This window comes from Aulonocara sp. 'chitande type north' Nkhata Bay, linkage group LG2, assembly GCF_057382095.1.
Source record: "Aulonocara sp. 'chitande type north' Nkhata Bay isolate Kocher_YH1m ecotype deep benthic linkage group LG2, A_spYH_male_GT1.1, whole genome shotgun sequence".
Classification (NCBI taxonomy): Eukaryota; Metazoa; Chordata; class Actinopteri; order Cichliformes; family Cichlidae; genus Aulonocara; species Aulonocara sp. 'chitande type north' Nkhata Bay.
This window is the reverse complement of record NC_141345.1, coordinates 32,619,881-32,647,067: the sequence shown is the minus strand read 5'-3', so window position 1 is coordinate 32,647,067 and position 27,187 is coordinate 32,619,881. Positions and strand designations below refer to the sequence as shown.

General features: G+C 38.3%; 1 protein-coding gene across 1 annotated transcript in view; it reads right to left on the bottom strand.

Annotated features, from left to right (window-relative positions):
* The window catches only part of fstl5 (follistatin-like 5), a 197,731-nt gene that overhangs the window by 21,088 nt on the left and 149,456 nt on the right, over nucleotides 1–27,187 (bottom strand). Inside the window, exons 9-12 of the mRNA XM_086259763.1 lie at nucleotides 19,904–20,065; nucleotides 19,120–19,254; nucleotides 1,458–1,484; nucleotides 1,119–1,237 (exon numbers count right to left, since the gene is read on the bottom strand). Coding sequence (XP_086115889.1) covers nucleotides 1,119–1,237; nucleotides 1,458–1,484; nucleotides 19,120–19,254; nucleotides 19,904–20,065 — 443 coding nt within the window. The remainder of the gene's footprint in view (nucleotides 1–1,118; nucleotides 1,238–1,457; nucleotides 1,485–19,119; nucleotides 19,255–19,903; nucleotides 20,066–27,187) is intronic.

The window sequence follows — 27,187 nt, the reverse complement described above, 5'->3', positions numbered from 1 at the left end:
ATATTTGGAATCACTCATATCAATATTGGACAGTTTAGTGACTATCAACTGTTGAGCGTTCGGCAGCTTAGCTGACTCTGAACCTCAGATAAATCCAACTGCTCACAGAAGCTGTCACTCCGTTGGATAGCATGGCACTTGATGTGTAGGATATAAATAGTGAATAACACATTACATCTTTTTCAGAGACATTAACAAACACTCCTGTCTGTTCACAGGACTCCACTGTAAAACACTAAGATGCAAACACTGACATTTTTGATCTATGCAAGCCAAGGGCTTACAAGACTATTCAACCACCTCTTCTCTGCTTCCAATTCATTAAATTAACTGGTCATTGACAAGATCTTCCAAAGTTAAAATAAAACATTTCACAGTGTTGCGAATTCCTGGCAGGCACAAATCATAACAGTCTTTGGACTTTAGGAAAAGAAATGGGTTTTGCGGAGAGGCATGAATTCATATTAAATAATGTCATTAAAATTATTGCAATTAAACTTGACGTATACTAGGTTAGGTGCTATTAATTTTCAACATTGGAGATCTGACACTTATACAAAGGAAGAGGAAAATACCCTGTTAAATACACCATAGAGGTCTCCTTTTATGCTGCATGTCGGCAGAGAAAGCACAATAGGGCTCACACAAGTGTTTTTCTTTTTTTTACACTTTATACTTTTGGATACATTAACAGTGTTTCTAACCAGAAACCCACTGTTGGTTCAGGTCTTCTGTAAAAATGTTTTAAAAATTATTACAATTTACAGTATTCTACACACTGCTTTAGAAATGCATTATAAACTATAATCTGTTTTAACAGCAAGGCCCAAAACTGACACTAGATATTCATTGAGAACTATTTCACTGCTCTTTGAAGACGGCAACCTTCTCCAGTCTCCCACCTTGTGGCTACATATAGCTATGGTCGACTTCTGATATGCTAGCCTTGCCTGGTTGAGTTAGACGTCTTTACACATCTTGCTGTTTTACTGGTGGCTTACGAAACACCTCTGGCAGCATTACTACCACCTTCTGACTGGACTTGGGCTTTACGTACATTTTTAATGATGGAATATAAAAAAAAGTCACTGAATCGTAAATGTTTTCTGACGACTCACCTGCAGAGCCAGCAGCTTCTCACTGGGTTTAATATGCCGTTGGATCTCACATGCAACCGGCTGAATGACTTTGATCCCGTCTTCATAGAACACATAGAACATGTTGCCAATGCCGAGACCTGCGAGAGAGTAACAACAGCGCCGTTATATACGTGAAAAAGCTTATGAGACTGCACAGTATGAACATTTGGAACGGAAATAAGCATATAACATTGTTATCTACTCTCGAAGCATCAAATCACTTAATCCTTCTCATCACAGTTCAGTAACCCTATTACAGAAATTCAATTAACTCAGTTTAATGAATGCTATAGTGGAGCAGAAGCAGTCTAGACGTACCTTCTTCCCGCCACAAAATGTTTGCCACTGCAAGGAAGGAAAAAGAGGGAAGCACAGATGAAAATAAATGCAAGAATCAATAGTGTCCCTTTGTGAGAACTAACACCCAAATACTGACTCCTGTTGAGGCAAAGAGGAAAGTAGACCACATGAAAGTTTTATGGAAGCTGTCTGTCTGACACCAAGTGCAACAAACAATCGATGGAGCCCTCTGCTTGGAAATAATTTGATTCCAAACACTGGAAAATGGAGTGCAGGCAACAACAAGTACTGTAAAACAGCTTATGATTTTTGGATGCTGCAATCTTACGAAGAGAGAGGAGAAAAAACTTTAGACCTCAGATCATCATCTATCAATATGAGCGTTATGGGTAAGCTGCCTTAGACACCCATGAGTAGTCCACAGGTTTCAGGCTCAGATGATTATCATAAGTCATTAGGAAGGATTAATGTGCTGCTTCTTCAGTGGCATGAAACCTGTTTTGGCTGCTATAACAGGTAATTTCTCATTAAATTCACTTAGAAGTGACTAATGACATGAAATGTGGGATGAAAGCCACATAACACCCTGAATGTTCACTGGCGACCTAAGACACAGACTGACAGTGGGCTTTCAAAGCAGCCGCTGGATACTCTGAGAGAAAAGATGACATCATAAGACTAAATAGTGAGAAGAAAATCTAGAGCTATTATATACTTTCCATGTAAAGATAAGAGCAAATTCTTCCACTCAATCATTCTCATCCCCCAACCCGCCACCACCACCACCACTATCATCTCACACTGGCTTTTAACTGTGACCTTCTCTCATTGTTCATGTGTCCCCCAGTCTTCTCTCTGCTTCCATTCCATCTTCCATTTTCATGCATTTTCAGTCTACAAACCAATCTCCAGGCCAATTCACATCTGATTCTAATCTCGCCTCTAGTGCAGTGCTCATTCCCGCAGCCTCTTGCTCAGGTGGACGGATGCAGAGAAAGAAAAGAGAGCTGAGACAAAGCCAACCAGACACCACTGTGCTGTTAGTCAGCCTTAATCTTTCAAAAGTGCTTTGTCAAGTCTTTCCTGTGCACTCTTGCATACCTTTTAGCTCATTAAAAGTTCCACAAAAGGAGCGGGGTGTATAGCGTGGTCTGGAGGATCGAGGAAGGAAGGAAGGCAAGGACAAAACAAAAAGGAAAACAATACAATTTATTTGAGATCTGCCAAAAATGGAAAATGGAAAAGAGGAGCTGAGATGAGATCTTGTGTGCCCCGGTCTTTTCCAATAGTCCACAGTATTGATGCTATTCATCACTTGGCAGAAACACTGTGGCTGTTCTGCGCATACAAGGAGCCCATACATCAACTTCATCATCCATATAACAAAACAAGCTGGCTGCCACTGTAGGCAGTGAGTTCACTCTTTCTGGCCGTAATAACTATGTTTCCACTGGGCTACAAACATCGGGGACGCCACGCTCACCAGCCAGTCTGGCCTCCGCAGTTCCTAGCCGTCAGCAAGGTTACATAAATTCAATTTGTTTACAAGAGCACGCTGCTGCGACAGTGGGCCAAACAGCCCGTGGTGTTCACCACAGTGGCATGGCAGAAGACAGTATAATACAGCTAAAGTAATTGGGTCACAGTAGATGCAAATGTATAATGAAATTCAGGATGACTGCCTTAGGTGTTCAGCTTTTTATTGCTCTTTCCAGGTATTCTTTACGAAGTTTCTTGGAAAAACTGACCCAAGACTTATGCTTTAATTATAAGCTCTACACACATACACCTTCTCAACAGTTTGGAAGTACAAATCCTGCTCGCTGCTCTAGCATTATGTATTCAGAAAGTGAAAAAATAATGCTCGAGAAAACAGGCAGAAATATCATTCTTCCTCTTCTTTCTTTCATCATCTACACTGATACAAAAGTCTTTTGAGAACACTGATAGCATGCAGAGCAGGTACCCCACAAATCTGTGTAAAGCCAAAAAGATTTTTGCATGTGCCTGCCAACTCCCACTTGCAGTACATTGAGGCCTGGATCAAGATGTCTTAGGACTCTCTCCTTTGGCTCTTAGCCAAGCCCTGTAAACCTGGATATCAGCAGAAATTTGTCTTTAATGAACAGTGTCTAATACTACTTTTCAAATGCTCCTTAAAAAAAAAATGAATAGGTAAATGCATGTTCCTTTTACCTACAACCCCAAAATGTTCTCTTTTTAGAATTTTCTCTGTGCTGATTTTTAGAATTAGGTAGTTGATCAATTTTCTTGTAGGTGTTTTCAAGAAAGACTATTTTCTTAATTTGCTCTACACTATGAGTGACGCTGCCTACAAGTGAAGAATACAGTACTTTCAGCATGAATGTCTGTGAAGCTTCTCTGTCATCCAGGTCATCGTAGACGTTGAAGACGTTGAAGACGTTTCACCTCTCATCCAAGAAGCTTCTTCAGTTCAGAACTGAAGCTTCTTCTTGTATGAGAGGTGAAACGTCTTCAAGCAACTTGAAGAAGTCCAGACACTTTTCTTTCCAAGCTCCTTAGACTTTCAGCATGAATAAAAAACATCGGTTTTGCCACACGAGATATCTGGATTTTTGCCTAAATGTCTCTGATTTAAAGTGAAAAAAGCTCAGGAATTTACCTGAAACTTCGTTTAGAAGTCAATTATAAATCTAGGGAGGGAGTTCAGGAGGTAGAGCAAGTCATTTACTAATCAGAAGATTGGTGGTTTGATCCTTCGCCGTGCCAGTATGCATGCCAAATGTCCTTGGGTAAAATACTAAAACCAAGTTTCCATCTATTGGATTATTGACTGTTATTGTCTCATACTGCTGCAGTTTAAGTGAAAAAAAAAGAAAAACTCACAAAACTGCACACCATTACTGAGAACTGAGTAATTTCCAAAACGAATGCAACAACGTATGCCAAATATGTAACAATAAAGAAGAAAGTGTTCATCCACAACAAGGTGCTCATGGTAGTGACAGCCCAAAAGTATGTAAATATACACATAATATACAATATTAAATTGGATGGGATGTAATCCCAGATTTTTTTCCTTTACTTTCAAAGCACCAAAGAGTGAGTGCCATTTAGTTTCATTAAATAAAAGAGAAGGCAGATACCGCTGCAACTGGCAGCTCACACCATAGCTATCTGACTTTAGAGTGAACTGTCCCTTTAACCCTCAGTTTATCAGACAACGCTCTGGGCGCAGGGTGGGAATCAAAAAACAGTTTGAGTTGAGACCCGCTTCCAAACTGTCCAATCTATCTTGACTGTATGCCCCCAACTGCTTCTATCATCACTCGCACATTTTTCTGACAGATGAACATGTCAAACTGATGGAAGTGGAGCTTTGACACATGAGTCACACTGAGGCTTTTTTTCCCCCATACTCTGGTTCTAAATTGTGCTCAGACAAATAATTTAAAATTTTATGCTTATGCCGATCCCTACAGAAAACTAGTTAAATGCTTTTAAGTCAGCTTTCAGTATATACACGTTGGTCTTTCTACTGAGAGGTCTGACATCATTACCAATGTGCAGGCCCTTTAACACAATGAGAAGTACAGAGTATAATTTTTAGGGGGCAATTTTCATATCATGAGCCGTATGCTTTACAAAGAAAAGCCACAGCAGAAATCTTTATCCAGTTCTAGGAAATGAGAATTATAAAGCAATGCACCTTTGTGAGTCAAAGGTCAGAGAAAATGTCATGAAGCTGTAGCTCTCAGATGGTAAGCAGAGTATCTTTTTCCTGCGTGTTTTGCAAAATGTAAAAATGATGGTTGATACGGCTGAAGAAAAGTCATGAAGGGTCATTTTAAGCGCCAAGATATTTCATGTCTTATTTAAAGTGGCTATCAACTGATGGTGGCTCAGCCTCTCTGGCGTTAAAGTGAATACTGATGAAACAATATCATTTTCAGAGCCTTGTGCTTCTCACTTGGCTTCTTCTCTCTGCACTACAAACACTTATGAGTCACCTAGTGATCAAGTCCGACTTCATACAGAGAATGTCTTTTAGCTTTTATATTTAACCCATCCATTCTTCAGTCACGAAATTCTTTAGATTTCCTAACAGCTTTTTTTTTTCTTCTTCCCCCGTTGCTTTTAGCAGCTCTGTGCTTCAACAGCAAGTTCCCAGCAGTACTATTTAAAGTCAGGTAGAGCGAGGAAGCTTTCAAAATAACAGGTCTGACAGCACTTGAATTAGAGCTGGGAGCCCGTGGACGACCGAAGGCTGTATCATCTCTTTAGGATGAAAAGTATTCAAAAGACTTAATCCCTGAGAGTTTTCAGAAAGGAGAAAAAAAAAAAAACGAGTTACTGGAAAGCACTTCAAACATCCAAACTTGAAAAATAAAACTTGTTTTAACTGATTGTGCTTCATCACAAACACGGGCTGCTATGGGAGACATACACGGATGAATATCCGCTGTAGCAGTGCAGCCAATGTGATCCGTCTATAATTATGAACAAAAAAAACCCTTGTGGGTTCTTATTTTTATTACATCACTAAATGAATCATGCTCTATCACATTTATAATACTTTGCAAAGTCATGGCAACTAAATCCATTCAACCTTTCAGCCAGTTTAGTTCTACAAACCAGGTTTAATGTAATCACTATAATCATTCAAGTGTAAATAGATTTTAAGTGGTGTTCGTGTTGTGTCCTCTGCTGTTCATGATTTGTACTGATTATGATCATTATCCTCATGATTAGTATTATTACATTAGCATTCAAAAAAATCATCACAAATATTCATAAGCTGTCATGTTGTTGCTGGGGCTTAAAGGTGTTAAAACTTTCCACTGGATTTACGTTATTCATTTCGGAAAGCCTTCACCGTGAAACTCAGTCGACAGGCAGTAGGCTGCTGACACTGCAGATAGCGTCACTGCCTGGTTAGAGTTCCTTGTTGCTGACAGCGTGTCCAACGCTGTGTGAAAGCCTGCTGTGATGGGGAGGGACGCTACTGATGGAAACATGGACGCTAGTTTGGCTCGAGCTGATCTTCTGTGTTCAGAGGATATGAAGCAGACAGCACGGCGAACAGCATAGCATTAAAACAGCTTTGTGAAGACTTCGGTGTGCAGCGGTGGTTCTCATCTGTGTGGCGCCGAGGCCCAGGAGATTGCAGGGCTTTGTTCCAACCAATCACTTGAGCAGCAGATTTCACTGATTAGATCTTCCCCTTCATCTGAAACTGTAAAATCAAGCAGTGGCGTGTTTGATTGGAACAAAAGCTTACAAACTGCAAGATATGATAAAATGGCCAAGAAAACGTGACAGAATAAAAACAGCAAGGTGTGCAGACAAGTGTTGAGGGAGGAAAAAAGTGGCATAGAAGAGGACATAACATGGAGCAAAGACAACAGTCTAACATAATTATCGGTTTAATAACATTAAAAAAAAGTTATGGGGTTATTAAGAAATGCACATGACCAATGATCTCAGTTTTGAATTTACTTTGGACATGTCATAATTTTTTTTTTCATGAAGTTTTGCAGTGATAAATGTTTACCTACAGGTAGATATCAGCTGTGGGGCTGTAAAAATGTCTAGTGTTCTTTTCATGGTGTATATCTGAAAGTTTAAGTTACTTTAAACAAGAATTTGTTGGAGGACCACACTGAGATCTAACATGGACGATCCTAAGACCTCATCACTCGATGGCTTAGATACAGACATCAGATGAGGACCAGCAGTAAGTGACTGTGCGAGAAGTTTTAATGGTCTATTGTTGGTCACATACCTCTCTGCTTATCTTGCAGATCAGCAGGTATCTGTAGTTATTAGTCTGTTTACTTGCACAAAATTTAAATAGCCTCTATGCCAACTGTGGTTCGCACCAACACAACATTACTATTGAGGTGGAACAGGAAAGGTTGCCTGATTATTTCTGCGTATTAAAAAGCTGATAAGCATCACAAATTGCTCTATTATGTCTGACATTAATGATTCAATCTAGATACTTAGCTGGTTGAAAAACACACTACACTAGTGGGATGAAGAACACAAGAATAAAGGGAGCTGTGGGTGTCACTTTGCAAAAAATTAACAAAATGCATTAAAATTTCTCATTCTGGAATACAAGTGCTCTAAGCAATAAACCTCAGCATAGCATCAACCTCAGAATCACATCACACCTCCTACAGTTGCACACAGTGAGTCACTATCTTTATTTTCACACATGTACAAAATTAGGAAAATTAGGTTGTGATAATTTCCACATGTGGGACATACTACAAAAAAGGCTCTGTGTGGTTTAGATGAGGACACTGTTACAATAGAGTTTAAAGGAAGAAAAACATGTGACGCCCACTCACTAGTGGTGAATGTGCAGAACAATTAGATGCTCTGTTAAAACATCGAGACAGCCTGATATTACACTGACTTTGTAGCAGGGAGCTGGCAGGTTAAACACTGGCTCAGTGTTCAGTCTCACTGTGTTACCTGCACCTCCGCTGGTTGAGCCCTAGAAAAATTCATGGCTGCAGTGCTTATGTGGAAATGGCTCAAGATACCCAACTGCCAATTGAAGAAATAAGCACAAAATGTCACCAGTGCGAAATAAACATGAAAACAGAGCCCTAAAAATCTCAAGACTGGAGAATATCCAGACTGATTCAGACTGAAGACAGTCTGAATTTCTCCAAAACAATTTGTCTGTACCCTACAGGTGAAATAACTGTACCTTGTCTGCAGCTTTGCCACAAAATAATGGTTTTAGGACTCAATAGGTGAATCATATCTGAGTGGAGATGTTTCGCAGCGGAAATGCTTAACTCACTTTTCAGCCCACTCGAATTTCAAGACTCTCTGTTCCTGCTGGAGTATTTAAAGGTCATACATTAATTAATGAACCTTTACAGTGAGTCACGAAGCAACGAGTACAGAGGAAAGAATATAAAGCAGAGAAAATATAGTAATAATAAATAGATACTGGAATTGTGAGTCAAAACCAGAGTAAAGAGAAAAATGGGGATGTACCTGACCTGCCAGAACATTAAAAGCCATCTTTCTCTTGAGCTGCCAAAACAGCTATGACCCTTTCAGGACCTCTGTGGGTGTCATGCACTATCTGGTACCATGGTACTTGCACCAGATCTTTTGGGTCCTGTGAATGTGGGAAATGGGACTGGCTAATGTCAGATGATTAGATGTTTTTACAGTTTAGTGAGGTGCTGCTGGGGAGGCTAATATCTGTGAGTAGTACGAGTCAAAGTTACATGAATGCCAGGAGCCGATGTTTTCCCAGCAGAACACTGCACTGTTATGAAACCATCAATGTTATTCACCTCATCTGCTCTTAACCATGCCACAAACAGCCATAGTATTAAAACATGTGGCTTTAATGGGTTACCAGGGTGATATATATATATATATAAAGTATCAAAAACGTAAATGTAATTATTGTGCTAACAGAGAGACAAGTGAAAAATGCATGTTGCAATTAAACACTAAACATATCTGACAAAATACGTTATCCTGTAAGTGAGTTTAAAAATATTGTAACAGTAACAAACTTACTTGTAACTTTAATAAATTATATAAAATGAAAGATTCAGATACAAAAATATTTAATGGAGATTTTAAAAATTCCATCCACCTGTTAAACAGCTGCTTCTTTCTTTGCATTAAAAAAAACTTGAATGCTTCCTTTAGTTTCTTGTTTTTCTTAAATAGTCACATATTTTAGAGGGAGGCTATACACTAAGCACAGCCACCACAAAGTAAGACAGAAAAAAGGAAAGTCGGCACAAAAGGAAACAATTGTCTTGTTATAGTAAGCAAATATTTTCACTTGGCAAGGCAATGTAAGGTGACTCATTTATTAACGGTAAAACAGCTGAAAGTTGCCACTTTAAAAGGGTCAAGGCTACAGAAGACAACTACTACCACCACGCTGTGTTCTATATGTTAATTATCTTTCTAATTAAAACTCGTCAAAAATAGTAGAACTTTAGCTGCATCAAACCATAGCTGCTGAGCAGAGCAGCTACCTTGATTAACAACGTATACAAAAGCTATTCATGCACAGAAAACAGCACACCAAAACCAAACCTCTGTTCAACATTCCCACCACACTATCCAATAGTTCAGTCACTGGAGCCAAGTGGATACTTTGTGATATTTTCTTGAGAAAGCCAAGATCATGTTTCCCATTTTATTTTACTTTTCAATTTCATATTAATGAAGATATGACATGAATCGTCCAGTTTTGCTCCCAAAAATTCCTGGATCCAGATCGTGAATCACTCCAAAATCCACCTGCAAACCTTTAAGTAATTTCGCTAACAAATACACAGAGACACTGAATTAATCACATATACCCCTTGGTGGGCATAAAAATAAAGTTAATATGTGGCTTGCTTTAGACGATAACGATATGATCGGCCCTTGAAACGGTGCAAGGCAGATTTTCTCACAAGATTATTTCTAGTAATAACTGCATAATTAAAAGTTCTTTATTTGGTCCACGAGTGCACTTCAATGAAGGTAAAGAAGCAGTAACTCGGGCCACTAGATTCACTGTAGAGTATTGTAAGTCCCTGATATGAGGTATGAAGTGCAGCATAATGTGGAGACATAACAAAGTGGAGAGACCAAAGCAACAAACACTCGCTTTGAGTCTCGCAGATCCTCTGACACTGCAGAAATAATTGGCACATTGTGAAGGGCAGATATTTATGCCAGTTTAGCGGCAGACTGTCAGAGATGGATGGCGCTCTGCCTGCTGGTGACAGCTTCTGTTAAAGAGATCTCAGAATAGTGACTGCTCAGGTTTTCCCAAACAACAAAGTGCTTGGATAAATCTGAGAGAAAAACAATTCAGTGCTGCGCCTGTGAAGAGAAGGTTTTGACCTCCAAGCTCCTCTGGTGGATTCATCTAAAAAAGATCACTCATGCCTTGCTCATCAAATCATGTTTTTCAATTCATCTCCTGCTACCGTATTCAGCCCTTTGACAACTGCCTTAGTTAGTTATTCAGCTCTCCTCTCTCTTTTATTGAAGTGTTTGAATGAGAAGCCCAAGGCGGGTCATAAACAATGATTCCACAGAAAGAGATCATTACTTTCCACAAAAGTAATGTGGAAGGTTTCTAAAACATTTCCAAGTGTAATCTCAACGTGTCATTTAAATCTCTGTCTGTTTCAGATCAATGCTGGTAGATCAAGGGTAGTCTGCTGCCACAACATGCCCACAAGCATCTCATCCTGTGTAGGATCAGAGTATTGAGCTTTTGCTTGAAAGCGTCCTTGATTCTGGCACTTGAGGCAAATGTCGTCTGTTTTAATAATGTGCATATGTTGTCCCTGAGCATAAACACAATTAAGTCAGTACTTATGAGCATCGAAAAGTTAGAAAACCAGAAGTACTACAATTATATGTGAAAAAGTATTTTTATTTAGGGGTGTTTAAGTATTGTATGTAAATGATTCACAGTGTTTGCAGTTGGTTGTCCAATTTTTGATTAGTGAAAAATATGAATTATTACACACATATAGCAGGTGTTCCAAAACTTTTAATGCACATCTTCAGCTAACACAGCCCAGCTGTTATTAAATTCAGAGTCGGCGCCAGAGCCTAAAAATATGCTTTAAAAGGGTGAAAGGCTCGTCTTACTTTATTGTTTCATTTACAAAAAAAAAAAAATAAATCTGCAATCACATAATTCTATAAGTCACAAAACAGAGACTTTAAATTAACAACACAGTGGGAAATTTGGATATTCCCAAAGTCCACACATGAATAAATAGCCCCACTACACAATGTGACAGTTGGCGTTGCAGGATCTCCATTTGTTTAGCACTTTTCAAGTGAAATCATCCTTCCAAGCTAGCAGTACAAGCTAATGGATGAGCTCTTTTTAGTAACGATGAAACATGAGCGAGTAGTTTCTGAAGTCTGACTTGCATTCTTAAGGATATCCTCTCCAAAATCATCAGGGCAGAAGTAAATCTCCATCAGTAGGATCAGTGTCCTTACTCAGAGCAGTTAACTGTATCACTGCAGAAACACTAAGTTACTATGAACTGGATAATTAACTTGTTTCTGCAATGCGATCTTCCATTACCAAACAAATATGACTGAATGTCCTGCTCAAGACAGCACAAACTGATCTGGATCCAGAGACACCATTTATACACGGTATGGAGGGAATTTTCTATCTTGGCTTTGGCTTCCAGTATACTGTTTCATGCTTGTGTAGAATCACCGGTGAAGTTTTCCTCCCCATATCAAGAAGGCACTCAAAGTTCTTAACACTGCCTTCGGGTCTGGAATGTCTTCACCACGAAGCGGTCAGTGAATCTGTCTCTTACCTGCCAATGTCATTCTCTTTGTACAGTGAACTCTGATAACAGAGCAGTTAAAAGAGCCAACAATGAGTACATTTTATTAGAAATGACCATACTTCAAAGGTTATAGTTGTAATTCATTTGATAAATACATCAAAAAATGAAACAAACTACTTGCTTTTACTGTATTCAGACTACTTGTGCTTACTGACGTGTATGTCACCTCTGAAAACATATAATAAAGTCTACTTAAAATGAGAATAATTTGTGGCCTTTAAGAAATCCTCATCCTCGGTCTGTAAAAAAGTTGAGTTGTAAGTTTACTTTGTATATTTATGGATAGGCATTATTTTAAATGGCTTTAGGGAATTGAGAATGACTAAACCTGTATGCAAATTTAAATCACAGTAAGAATTAGGATTGGTTTTGTACAGAATACTTCTTCAGTAGTTATAAAATTTCCCTTTATATTTATCCCCATAGTGTCTCCCTGAAACTATCTTATGAAACCAGATGCTGTTTTTTGGATAGGTAATAACTGCCAATGACTTTAGAGAGCCTCTCTGGCCCAACATGATATCACATGGAGCTAATCTAGATTCACACTCCAAATGTACTACAGCATGTGGGTTTAAATGAGGAAAAAACTGAAAAGACTGTGATTTATGTGGCATAAGTGGGTGGCACAGATGGTCATTAATCATAACTTTATCTAAACAGTCTAAAATTACTTATTATTACAAACAGCTGCTGCAATTGAAAAGTAGTGAAAAGTTTGTGGCAGGTTTTTTTTGCTAATAGAGAGACTGGCAGGCTGCTGATGAAGATCAAGGTGGAGAATAAGCTCAGACTCAGAAGACAATGTGACAGACCAAAAGATCTTTGAGACAAAAAGATAAAAGGGGTGAACAGGTAAAGTCTAACCAACTTGTCTAATTGCCAGTGTCTCTGCTGGCTGGAAATGAAGGGGAAAGAATCAAACTGTGTTGCCTAAGGTGGAAAGTTCCATGCTTAAGAAGAAAAGGGTGACCATGCTCTTGTAAAACGGAGACAGAGATTAAATACTGGATGGCTGAGAAGGACACCGTCAAATGAAAAATTTAAAGTTTCCACCAAACTCTACATGGAGAAACTAAGCAGACCCTTGCTGCTTCTATAGGAATTAAGAGACTGATGCTGCTACTGATTTACTGATCATCAGTAACTGTGACCACCTATATAAAACTACAAGTTTTGGTACTTTGTTGGACTGGAGCATTCAGTTGTGTTTTAAAGGTCAGAGGAAGCAATCCTTAAAAAAATAGGCATTTTAAATTTAAAGTTAATGACAAAACAATTAGAAAAAGATTCTTCTCTGTAAAAAGAAAGTGGCAGGTTGGAAAAGTAGCATCTGAACAAACTCATAATTTCTGAAACAATGTCCTTTAGACGGACAAGACCAAAGTAGAGATATCCGGCCACACACCAACACCATAGCAACACTTTCATATCAACTGTCAACATGGTTGTGGTGGAAGTATGATGATTTGAGCCAAAGGACCCTGCAGATGTGAACTAGTCTGCATACCAAAGTATTCTGTTATTCAAAAGGGATACCCGTCTGTCTGACAAAACAGGAACTATTTTCTGGGAACTATTTCTGACAGCTGTCAAGCAGTCCCTTAGCTGCATCAATTAATAATAGAGAATTAATAGTGTATCAAAGTACTATATGCTTACATTCTAATCTAATAGCTACACAAATGTAAAATAGTATCAACCTGTATGGGTTAATAGACAAATATATGCTAAATAACTTCAACCTGAAGCCTGTCAACTGAGCACGTAAGCATGAAGTGGGACTGAGAACTGCACACGTACCGCCGTTTACACACACATTAGAAGTAAAATAGACAACCCTGCATGCTCCAAGCATGAATCCTGGGATTATCTGTTTGCACTAATCATTATAAATCAATGATGATATTTTTTAAATAACAGCTGCTTGACAAACATTTCAATATTTACTCAGACAATTTCTCAGGTAAAACCAGGTGCAGTGTACAACGACACTAGCTAAACCTGATTAAATTTGTTGTGTTAAAGTACAAGTACATTGTAGATTACAATACACATGAGCATCTTAGACTCCTCGGTGTCTGTGTTCTGGCCTTAAACACTGATGTATTGACAACAGCTGGTAGCTTTCCTCTGAAATATCACCCGTGGCAGCCTCTGATTGGAGAGCCCAATAGGAATATCTGTCCATCTGCAGAGGCTAATCAAATACCAAGATAATGCAAATGACAACAGGGGGTCAAAACTCAAACCTGCAACCCCCTCACAGATTTAATGAGTTTTGTGTTTGTCTCACCTTTTTACACAGCTGCACAGACACAAACAAGTCTGAACTTATACTAGTCAGCCTTTCTCCTCTATGCTCAGATATTAAATTATCTGAACACAGGGACGAATTCATTTATTATTTCTTAACAGGCTGCACGTGAAACATTAAATATAATAGTTTTTTTTCTGTTTTACGTGCATATATCTTACATTTGTTGTATCAGTGTATTCTCTTTTCTTGAGTTAGTTAATTTCAGTATGCGGCTGTTTTAAAAACACATTTTAAATCTGTTTAATTAGTCAACACCTTACACGCCTTTTCCCTCAAGCCAGGAAAACCTTTAGATGGAGTGGAAACAGCTTAATAGTTTACTTTGTTTTCCACAAACACACAGTTGTCAGCTGTAAAGCACCGTGTGATGGATCTGCGTTAAAAGCACTTTAGGAATAAATCTGACTTGACATGACCTCGTGTGACCATTAAACTAATTACACTTGTAAAGCTAAAGAATCCAATACCTCTTTGTCTTTCCCTTATACCAGACTACTTGTGTTTTCTCTGTGAAGAAGACAGCGTTTTATCTACAGTGTAAATTGATGAATGATGTCTGGTTTTGATTGGTCTGCTGTATTAAGTTATGAATGGAGGAATTACCAAGATCATAGTTTATTATTGTTTCATGCATAATTCTCATGATCAGCGCGTATATATTGTCCAGTTTGCACATGCCTGTATTGTTAACCTCTTGGATCTATCCCTGAATAATGCATGAAGGTTAGTTTCCATAATTGTCACTTTTCACACAGAAGGAAATTATCAGCTTCAGATGTATTTCCACTAGTATGCAATTTAGGCGAGGGAGCTCTCTTTATAGTTTCCATATGAAGCAACAAAGAGCATCTCCTTGCTACCAGTAAATCTACCGGACTATTAACTCCACTATTCTTACACTATTCTTTTGACTGTCAGATTTAAAATTGATTCATATCTGATCCTGCTGCATAAGACAGTTGCCCACTGTGCCCACTGGTCAGGTAAGGAAAAAAAAAAAGATGTGTCCTATCGCGATGTTTGTCCCTATGCAAAAAGAACCATCAAAAGCTGTTGTTGCTAAGAAAGCTGAGGTGATGTTTTAGTGTCGAACAGTCTGTATTTAATTATTTTTATTTAATGTTTTTTATATTAATTGAGTTGATTTAATTTTTTTGCAAAGATTTGTTGGCTTGACAACCTCAGCACGACTAACAAAAAAGCGGCTGGAATAAACTGTTAAACCATTAGTCATGTGAATGTGCCAGTGTTCATCACATTAGGGCCACTCAGAGAGCTTGCTGGTATTTTTATATTTGACATCATTTGTCCCCACAGTAGTGTTCTCACAGATATTAAGGTAAAACTACTACACACACACACACTTTTAAGAACTGGTGGATTTTTAGGGTTTTTACAGCTCATTGCAGCTTTTATAATGATGATATTTAACCTTTGTTTCATAAGCATTGTTGCTTAACAATTTATGGTGTGCTGACTACAATGTAAATACAACCAATAAAGTCTATCCCATAAAACTAACTTGGCCATAAATGTAAAATAACTTAAACAAAAGGTACAAATGATATTAAAGGGGAGTTATATCAGAGTTGACGCCAATTAGACACATTTTTCAGCTTCTGAAATATCAACTCTTTGATATCCAAGATTTCAAAGCAACATTAGACAACTTTCACATCTCTGCAGACACTAAATCACCTGTGATCAAAACTGGAGCTACAACTGTCCAAAAGAGAAAAAAAAAAGAAGCACAAAGATAATAATTTAATATAGTATGGCAATCAGTCTGGAAAATAATGGCTGCATATACTCCATAAAGCACACCATGGTGACAAAGGGAAGAGAAGCTATCAAGATGAATTTAACTAACAGGATTATGATAGGCTGTTAAAGACAAAAGGGTTGAAAAAAATCCAGTTTTACAGGTGATCTTTGAAGTTTTTGTAAGATAGTTACTTTATTTTAATGATCCTATAGTTTGCATGCATGAGGGATTTTTCTGACTTGACATGTTTCAACTGTTCTAATTACATCTGTAAGGCTGAATACCTACTATCAAGTGTTTTCTATACATTCAAAGTAATTCTGTCTTACAGTGTACATTTGTAGAATTGCCACCCCAGGATTGTATGCCTCTGTCAACTGAAGGCAAAGTTTACATCCTACCATTCCTGCGTTTTGGTGTTGAATAATAGCAAGAAAAGTATTTTTTCAGAAGTTCCTGAGAGATCACATTCAGAAGAACAGAAAGGACTTACAGTAAGCTCAGTCTTTAAACTTGAAAATCAACTCAGTTCATCCTTCAGTTGCAAGTTTCTCAATATCCGGCCTGCAGGCATGTGACAACACTTTGTAACTTCCCATATGGAAAAGATATATATAAATCTTATAAAGTTTGTATCTGTCTTGTGTGAAACTTGTATGAAAAGCATACAAGAATGAAAACAGATATAAGATCCCTTGAAAAATTATATAATGAAACTTGTATGTTTTGGATACTTACTAAAACAATATATGAAAGTAATGAGAAAGTGGCCACTTTCATGAGTAAATCATATAAGTTTTTACTATTTCTTTTCCATATGAGTTGTAACAAGACCAAGACAAAAAGCACAAGGAACAAGTAGATCCATAGGTTCAAGTTCCATTTTTTTTCTTGCAGTCTGTGGTGTCAATAAAATAATATTTGCAGGACAATGGGATGGATGGATAATTGCCAATGAGGGAAAATGCTACCTGCTGCCATACTGGATGCTAGTGCAAAGGAATAAAAACCTATTAAAACAAATGAATGACTCCCTCCATTGTAATGGCTGTATAGACCCTACATAATAGGCGGACATAAAACAAGAGGTTACTCTGAAGCCTCAGCTTGGCGTTTTCCCCATTTCCATCATTTTGTTTTCATACCAGACATGACAAGCAGGGAGTAGACCTGCCTGAGAATTCGAGAGATTTGCAGCACTTAGAATGCCATAATAGGACCATGACTGACAAAATAAGCATCATGTTAGATTTAATAACACTTGTAAATAGCCACCGAGCCCATAAACCTATTAGGAAAGTGTTTCCTGACGTCAGAATAGAAAAGGTAACAAATAGCTGAGTTCCAGCAAAACTTTACAGGTAAAAGCCACCAGTCTAAACTAGACAAGTTTTACAAACAGAAAGAGCATCTTCTTTTTAATATATTTAAAAAAAAAAAATCTTCTCTAGTTGTAAAAACAGGTTTGGTTATATAGAAGTGACACTTAGCAAAGATGCAGGTTTAAGGCTATTCTTTGTGGTCTTTGACTAAATAAATAGACCATTAATATGCTGAAATCACTGATATCAATAGAATGACATTTGTGTATTTGCCACACCTTAAGTGCCAATGAAAATTGACAATCATGCATTTTAAAGTTCCCTTGTGAATTTTAATTGGGTGTCCCCTTATGTGTGAAATGGATGTGTATTTGTTTTAGAAATAGAGGTTTGTGTTTGTGGAATGAAGGCTTTGTGAGCTGACACCTCACATTAGCCTCAGGCTCATAGAGGCAGCCAGTTCAGGAAAAATAGACAGTCAGCTTCTATTTGCTCACTTAACTGGTATCTAAATAAAGGGGACAATCTCATGGGAAAAGCAGAACAGGTCAAGAATGCAGTCTTCAGATATCCAAGACAGACAACAGCATGTTTAGTAAAGTCTGTCTTTTCCTGTCTTTCTCTTTCATAATGTAGTAGTGCAACCTTGTCTGCCTGTCAGCTGACATCCCTTTGAACTCACTCCAAAAGGGTCTGCTATATCTAACTCATAGCACCATTTTGCCCGCGGTAGAGCTTCAAAGGCTTCAAAGCATAGGAGTGACTTCTGACCTCACCAAGTATGATCCTCTGATGCGTGACAGGCGGGGCGGAGGAAGTGTCGTACTGTAGGGATCGCATCTAAACGCACCGGGTCTGGCAGGTGACGGTGTGGGACAGTTTGTGCGTGATGTGTGACCGGATTGCAAAGTTGAAGCGTGTGTTGTTTGGGAACTCTAATTACCCACAGGAAAATACAACACACTAACAACTGGTCATAGACCCCAAAGACAGATTTTGACATTTCTAAGAAGGTCAACGTTAATTAGAGTGTGTGATTCCATTCACGAAGAGGAATTAGAAGAGTTTGTTTAGACTGCAAAAGCTTCCAAATACGAATACGATGATTATCAGTGTCCTCAAGTTACATGCTGACAGTTGACAGTTACCTTATCAATTAATAAAGGTATTAAAACAAAAAACCTGGTGATGTGGATAATGGTTTTAGATGTTTTCCCCTCATCAAATGTCAGGATCAAAAATTATGTTTTACATTTACATAATTGCAAATGTAATGTATTTGGTTTACGTAGTGTTTTATAGAACAAAGATTTATTTTAAGATTTTCCCTTATGCTTGTGATTATAGAATAAACAGCAACTAATTTATTCATAAATACATTACAGCTGCACTTATTACTTTCATAACCGATTAATCTACCATTTCTTCTAAGATTAATCAACTATTTATTATGCAAATGTCTCAAAATGATGAAAAATGACTACACCCGAGGTGAAATTTATCTCTTCAGAAAAAAGTGCAAGTAGAAAAGGCATGTTTGTCACTTCTGGAACTAATAATTAATCAGTTAATTAAATTATTCTTGTCAGCACTAATAGAAATTATGATTGGTTTGAACCCTAGTGTATCAAGGCAGACGCAGATGCAATATGAGGAACAAAAATGGCATGATAGTGGATGAAAGGGTAAAAGAACAACTCTCCCTGCTTTCAAGCCAAGAGACAGAGAGTAAAGATAGTATCACCATTACTCCTCTTCCTTCATCGCAGCATCACAGGATATAAACTATTAAGAGCTGACAGGATAAATTATTAAGGGCTCCATTTGCATGGCTCCATTTTCCCCCTGAATAAAAAAGAAAAAGAAAAAAGCAGACACTGACATCATGACTTATACATACAAGTTTTGCGCGCAGAGTCCTCAACAAAGAGCGAAGAGATGTCCTCGTCCACGCCGGCCTCATTTTTGGCGATGCAGGTATAGGCGCCGGTGTCCTCAAAGTGTACGTTGCTGATGTGAACCTCGCTTCCATTAGCTGCGAGGGACAACAGAACAGGAGGGAAAGACAAAAATAAAAAGACAATTTTCCTTCAGGAAAGAGATAAAAGGTGACTTCAATGTTACCATCCTCTGCTACCATTATATAACAGTTATGTGTTTGGAAGAAGGGTGAAAGGTTTGTTTCGGGGAGATTTCAAAAAGGTGGGAGTTCAAAGTTAGAATGTGGCACATGCTGTGTTTCTGTGAGATCTGGGACAGTTTTCCGCTCTGTAGTTTTTGAAAGCAACTTGAGGGGAAAAGCAATCTTCACTATTTATTCTGAGAATCAAGTGACACTTGATAACTTTACTTCTGAGCGTTTGATATAGAATTTGGACAAAAGACTTTGACGTTGTGCATCTTTTGGTGACATCAATCTAACAATGCCTCCGGTTCAAACAAACAGCTTTACAGTAAAATTAGTCACAAGAACCAACCAAGCAGCCACTGAACTAACAGGACAAATGTGTGAGAATATCAGAAAAACATGTGATCATCTATGTCACCCAGTCCTCTTTGATACATGAAGTGATGGCAACCATGGTCAGATATTAGCATAAAAAGTGTGAGAGTGGTGGTAAAAACAATTACAGAAAAAGTAAATACACAGGTGCACTTGCAGTAAACTCATTACTCCTGTTTACCTTGCAGAGTGAGCTGTTTGGACAGCTTGGTTGTGATGTCCATGCCATTCTTGAGCCAGGACAGCTGGGGGCTGGGGATGCCCTCTGCATGGCAGCGGAGGCTGGCAGTGACACCCGGCTCCCTGGCTTGGCTCTCTGGATAAACTCGGATGACAGGAGGAACTGAAAGATGGTGTAAGAGAAAAGAGACAGACAGCATACAGAAATGAATTAATGCTTCTGCATCCCTTACTGCTGTTTACATTAGAATCAGTTGAGGAGCTGAATAACCTTATTGAACAAGACGTTTTCAAGAAGACAACAAGTTCTGAACTTATGGCTCAGAATTAGCATAAACTATCAATAGGATTGAGTGCATTTGCAGCATTACCGAATGCCTTTAGATAAGGTTAATGTGCTCCACAAAGCCAAACAAATCAGATAAATAAGGGAGGGAACCTCTGTTCACTTGGTAGCTATTGATTTTCTGTAACCTCCTTTCAGGAAGGAGATGAGGGGATAAAAGAAGAGAAAACAAAATGTGTACAGAAATAAAAAATAAATAAATAAAAAAAGGTAAAAGCTAAATGTCGCTCTCTTCTGCAAACTGTTCCAAAAGCTGACTTGGCACATTTCTGCACACAGTGCTACTGTCATGCTGCCGTTTCACTTGTTTACCCTACCCTGAAGCAAAGACAAACAAAAATATCTCTCCGACATATTGTACTTCCAAGAACCATAAATTAACATAAATGTATAAAACACACAAATATATTAATAATATGCATTTATGCATTGGCTGAGAATTATGTCACAAATTTTGCTCTACACCCGGGGGCCAACTTGTTAGAGCCCTGCTCCACAAAACATGGAAAATATCAGAAGAATGAATTTGAATAATCCTTTATAGACGGAAGACTTCTCTGAATAGCATAACAATGATAAATCCTTTCAGAGGCATAGCAGTATGTCTGAGGAGACTCTTTCACTGGAATGGTGACTCAAACTTGGACAGTGACAATGAACTGTTTACAGAGCATCCATAAAAATACAGCATGATTCATTCCACAACAGCCTGTCACATATAAGGATGACAACCTGGCAGCAGTTAAAGTAGAGACATCAAATCTCTCCATCTTGCCATCTTGTTTTGAGTGATCCTTTTTGAGCCTCTGTGGCCCAAATCAGCACCTCCTTTTTTCCCCTCTCTTTTCTGAAACAGACTTCAGAGATGTGAGCGGAGGATGGAAGCAAGACTCTTGGCAGAAGCAGAGAAGGCAGACGTGCTGTAGAGACCATTTCCTGTGGGCACTGGGTTAGAGGAAGTCTTTACTCAGCCAGGTGAGTGAAAGGACTGAAGATTACTGCCATGGCCATCTGGTAACCACAGCACTCCCGGGCTTTGGAGCTCCCGTCAACCCAACTGCCAACACACTGTCCACAGTGGGCCACAAAGGTTCTTATGGCACTCAGGTTACCTTACCAATCACAGCCACACAGACACACCACTTATGCCAATGCCTCTTAGCAGTTACAATGCTGATTGCATAGAACTCTGGGAGACAATTATTTTGTACAATCATTTGAATAAAGTTTATTACTCAGGCTTAATATCCTCACAGATGCGCACACAATCCCCCAAAAGATCTGTTTCTTTCTTTTGTGTGTGTGTGTGTGTGTGTGTGTGAGAGAGAAAGAGTTGGGGTGGGGTGAAGAGCATAAGTTTTACAATCCTCCTTGCTTATCTGTTTTTGTGCCATATGCTTACTGTAAATCACTCTGTGAGTGCCTTGTTTGGTGAAACAACTTTTTTACTCGGTAAATACAAGCTGTTTAAAAAGGAAGCTCAAATCTACACCTGTGTCCTTATATCAATCATCCTGAATACACCAACCATAAAAATCATTTTTTAAATATCACATTTTATGTGACTTTTATGTCAATTAGCACGTTACGATTGGAGTCTCACTACTACACCTCTAAAAAGCATAACAATCATATGTGATTCATATTTGGTCAGTGCTCTGGTTTATCTGACCGACGTAGGACAGTTTTCCAATTTCATTGTACTACTATACTATGTATGACTGTGCAATGACAATAAAGAGTTATCTTATCTTATCTTATCTCTTTTTGCAGCCATAAACTGTTCCTATAACTCCTGCTACATTCCAATTGCACCCTGAAAGTCCTGTTCTGACCATGTGCAGTTTTACCATGAACCTCAAAACTTGAACAAAGCACAAACATGTAAAATAGTCAGATGTCTATTCATATTAATGTACAGAATTCACCTGCTTGCTGCTACTACTGCACATTCACCCAGTGTATATACTATATGTATGTATATATATATATATATATATATATATATATATATATATATAGATAATGTTCTTCCTCTACACCCCCCCCCCAATTTTTGCACATGTCGAGGAGCGTGTCAGGCTACATTTCACTGTGTGTTATACTTGTATAACTATGCATGTGACAAATAAAGAACCTTGAACTTGAACATCAGATTTTGTATGAAACTGACCCCATTTTTAAAATCGTCCGTGGAGACGAGTCAGCTGCAGAAAGCGTGACCATGAACATGGTTGTTATTTGTTTTCAATGTTCACAGGGCTGTTCAACGTAACTATGTACCCCACAATCAAACAGTCAATGGCAAGCTCTACGGTAATGTCCAGAAGTGCAGGAAAACAAGCTTAACTGTGACACAAACCATCATCTCAATGTGGAGCTACACCTGCAACATGTGCATGTGATGCACCTGGCAAGGAGCAAGAACGAGATATCCAACAAGCAATCCAAACAGCAGAGAGTTTGTTTTTATATATATATATATATTTATTAGGGGTGCAACGATACTTGTATCGATATTGAACCTTTCGATACAGTGCTTTCGGTTCAGTACGCATATGTATCGAACAATACAAAATTTTTAATTTATTTTATCAACTTTTCTTCTGACGATGCTGTCTGTGTTGAGAGTTCAGTGGATCTGCGTTCAACTACTCCGCCTAGGCTGCACTGTCGAGCGCAGATCCACTGAGCGCAGTGCAAGCTAGCAAGACAGAAGCTAAGCTCGTTGCAACATGGCAAATTGAACCTCCCCCACCCTCATTCAGATCTGGCCTTTGGAACTATTTTGGTCTTCATGTGAAGTATGATCCTGAAGGTAAGCGCGTCATGGACAAAAGTAAAACAGTATGTCGGATGCAATGCTCAATTACATGGTGGGAACTATTGCGTTAGCGCAGTTAGCTCGTTAACGTGTTGACGCCGTCCAGCCCCATCCACGGGGCGATCCGCGGTAGCTCGTTAACGGAGATTTGCCGTGTTGTGGCGTTAACGTCATTTCAGGTTAACGCTGACAGCACTAGTGGGAACACAATGAATATGACTGCATATTTACTCCGACATCATCCTAGTGCAAAGACAAGCAGACAAAAACAACAAGCACACATGCTACAAACTTTACCCGAGTCATTTAGACCAGCGGCCCCCAACCCCCGATGTTTAATATGCTGCTGAGAATATAGCCCAGAAGAAGCGTATAGTATAGCTTTTATTTTGGAAAGAGACATTTCTGTAATAAACTCTCTTTTCCAAAGATGAGTGATTTCTCGATCAGATAGATTTATTATTTTATCCCTTTGTTGTTTCAGCAACATTAAATTTAAAAACTGTACGTTTGAGTTCAAATGTATATTTATAATCCCATCTAGCATCAATGTAGAATTTAAGAGTCCAGCTTTGTAATACTTTGTAAAGTGTGTACAAACACACCTGCAGTGAGATTATAATTGACATTTTGAAATACCAAGTCATGTCTGGCATCATATTAGGTTTCAGAAGTTTGCAACCTTTATCTTTCTGAGTTATAATACTTCAGGTGGCATTTATTAAAATTCTTTTGATAAATTAATAAATAATTTTAAAATAATCATATGAAGGGGGAATGCATTGCATAGCTAATACATCAAGCACACGAGAAGGATCTAATTAACCAGGTTTCTTTATGTACAGTGCTAATGTCATTGTCATATCATTGTCATTGCGAGTGTAAATTTAATCACTGTGAAGTATGAAATGATGATTTGAATAAATAGAATGGATTTTAGTATTGGAAAATGCAAATGAAGCCACTGTATTTCCTCACAGTGCTCTTGCTGTGTTTCTGACTGTTAACCTGAATTCATTGTAGTTAAATTATAAGATGTTAAATTTCTTTATAGATTTTTCTACTGGTGCATATTAGACTGAGTGGCGGGATGTATTTTTTGTGTGGAGGTGTTAAAGAAAGAGGGTCGTGACAAAAATGGCATGTTCCTGGCCCACAACAACAACCCATTAATCAACAGCTGTATAGCGCAAGCATGGATCAGCCAGGTTCCCCTGAGTATCCCATCATTAAAAACCTCTCAGGCAGTCTGACAAAGCTGTGTTAATTAGTGTGTTGGAATTAAAAGAAGAAAAAAAGGATCATCAAGGCTTTTAAAAACCTAAGAAAATAACAGCTAACAGGGCTGTGGAAGGGGGCAGGTATGGATGTCTGAGGCAGGAGTTGCTCTGTGACATCCCGAGGTCACAGAAAGATGGACGACTAGATAGAAAAGCAGCTTACTATGACACAGAGTGCTTTTTATAAGTGGAGGACTTGTCACCTACAGAATCCCAAGTAGACATTAAGACTAGGCCATGGTGGTCTGGAGCCATGTCAGTTAAAGCCTTTGCCTCCAGCATTGGTAGGTTCTCGAGGAAAAAGCAATGATAGATAGATACCATTCTCATCCTCCCATCTGCGACTACTGCAGAGAAATGCAAGGGTCTAAAATGAAAGGATAAAGTGTGTTGAGACCTCTGGAGCCATGAAAGGCACAAGTCCAAACCCTGGCAACAAAAATGAAAAGTAAGAGAGGGGTGAAGAATAAAATGTGTAAATGCCTGTGAATCACAAGGTCTACCAGCATAAATTTGAAAATGACTGAGGTTTCACAGACTCCCACTCATGCCAGGTTTGGGGAAGTGGATCCCACACCTCTGATTTGAAGGCATTAACGCTCAATTTCTTTTACTCATAGTGCAATAATATCACTTAGTTTCAAGCGTAAGCTCTTTAAAGTACATCATAGAAGTACAAATGCAAATGTATTCTAAATGCTGCTTGCTTGATGATGCTCTCTACTGGCCCAGACCCAACAGGATGTTTCTTGTTAATTACATTTGCAAAAGTTGGGGACTTGAAGAAAATTACATTAGGCACTTAGTGGTATTTTACTGATAGCTGAAAGTAGTGCTAAAGACTGTGAAGGAAAAAGGAAAAAAAAATACAGTAATGTAGCTCCATCAGCTGCTTCACAAAGGTTTAGTGATGGTTTAATAAACAAATCCACACGTTAATACTGTAATTTATGCTTTTGGAAAATTAACCAATACTATCATTATTTCTGTCTCAGCTGGTATAAAATATATATGCTTAAACAGGTCAATAAAGCTGCTATAAGACTACTCAAACCAATAAAGATGTAATTTACAATCTCCATATAGTTTAATTTTATAGTCTCTGATAGACAGACATTTATTAGATTTACAGCATAACAATACCTTTATAAGCCTTAATACACCCTGAGATGTCCAGCAGAGATATTTTTTGAAATTCAAAGGTGGAGGCTTTGAGCCTTTAGAGGCCAGGCGCTCCAACTCAGGAACGAGCTGTCTGAGGAGATCAGACACAGTCGCTCTTTGTCTTATTTTAGGTTTTAAGTTTTGAGTCATCAAAGTGTGTCATATGTTTTATCTCTTTTTTGATACAATAAAGCTTTAACTCCACTTTTTTTCAACTTTACAACTATTATTCCTTTATCATTATCATCATCTTTAAGAATTAAAATAGGATTATAAATAAATTTGCATTAAAAAATACTAGCAAAACTCGTTTTTGCTATTTTAATGTGATTTCAAAGATACCAAATATGATGTGATCACATTTTTTTAGTCTTCACTCTCAGTCTGAAACAGCTGTTGAAAAGTGGCAGCCAGGTTGTGATCAGGGTGGTCTTTTGCTAAGGCCAATACAGTATATAGAAATATCTTCTGATACTATTGAGACTGATGGAAAGTGGATAGGATGAGATTGCGCTCACATCTCATCCAATTTTTGAGTAAATTGCTTGTGTGATTTCAGAAGGTGGAACTGGTTGGCACTTTCAGCTGGAGGTCTCTGAACTACGATCTAATCATAGCTGGTAACAACACTACTGGAGTCCAGTAGGTTACAGTCAAAGCATACTTTCAGCATGTACAGGTGCTATTACACAGTAAGTAAGAGTGGGACTAATCAGTGCTGTGAATGGGTATACAGTGGCTTGTGCAGGCAGACCAGCAGTTCCATGTGAGTGGGTCCTCTGTTGGTTTCATGGACCTAGTTCAACTAAACATCTGCGATGGGAAGGAATCACTGCCTGCCAAAATCTTTGTAACCTAGCCTAGTTTTTCCAACTTTTTTATTCATGAAGGTGCTCAGCACAACATAAATACATAATTAACTATGTAAGAGCAGGTTGAGGTTACGTAAGGCTGAAAATTCCCCCCATGCATGAATTGTTAAGATTTGTATCCAAATTATTTTGGGATATTTTACTTGAGAACGTTGATACACTGTCTTCCAGTTTTCCTTATATTATTCCAATATGCATTTGTGAACATATGATGCAAAATGTTTCATTGTGCTATATCTAAAAATTCCCAAATCCTGAGCTGGATCAACTGCATCTGGGCTGCAGATGTTTAGGTTTTGTCTTTTCGAAAAGTCATCGTTTAAAAAGAGATTTAGTGTTTATTCTTGGTCGTGGAAACCTTGACTTTGTGGCAATGGTTTCAAATTCCAAACAGCTTCTAAAGGATGTTTGCAATAAAATTACACGTGCTGTAGTGCAGTACTTAAATAACATTTGAAAACACTGCATACTGTGACTTTGCAGCGTTGTGTCAGATTTCTAATACCAAAGTTTCTGAGGATATATCAGTATGAATAAGTATTAATAAAAATGGGATTTCTACCTGTCATAAGTCATATTTAGCAATGGGGGATATCAGCTCTCACCTCTTCTTTAGACCAGAAAAGCTATTCAAATAGCAGAGCAGTGCATTTCCTCTTGCAAATTACACTTTCAAATATACAGCTTATGCATCAAGACTGCAAAAATCTGACTGCTGTCTATCATTTACAGCCTACAGTTGTTACTCTGAGCTAAAAAGCAGGTGTGCGGGGCTAAAACCTGCGTAGGAGGTGCCAAG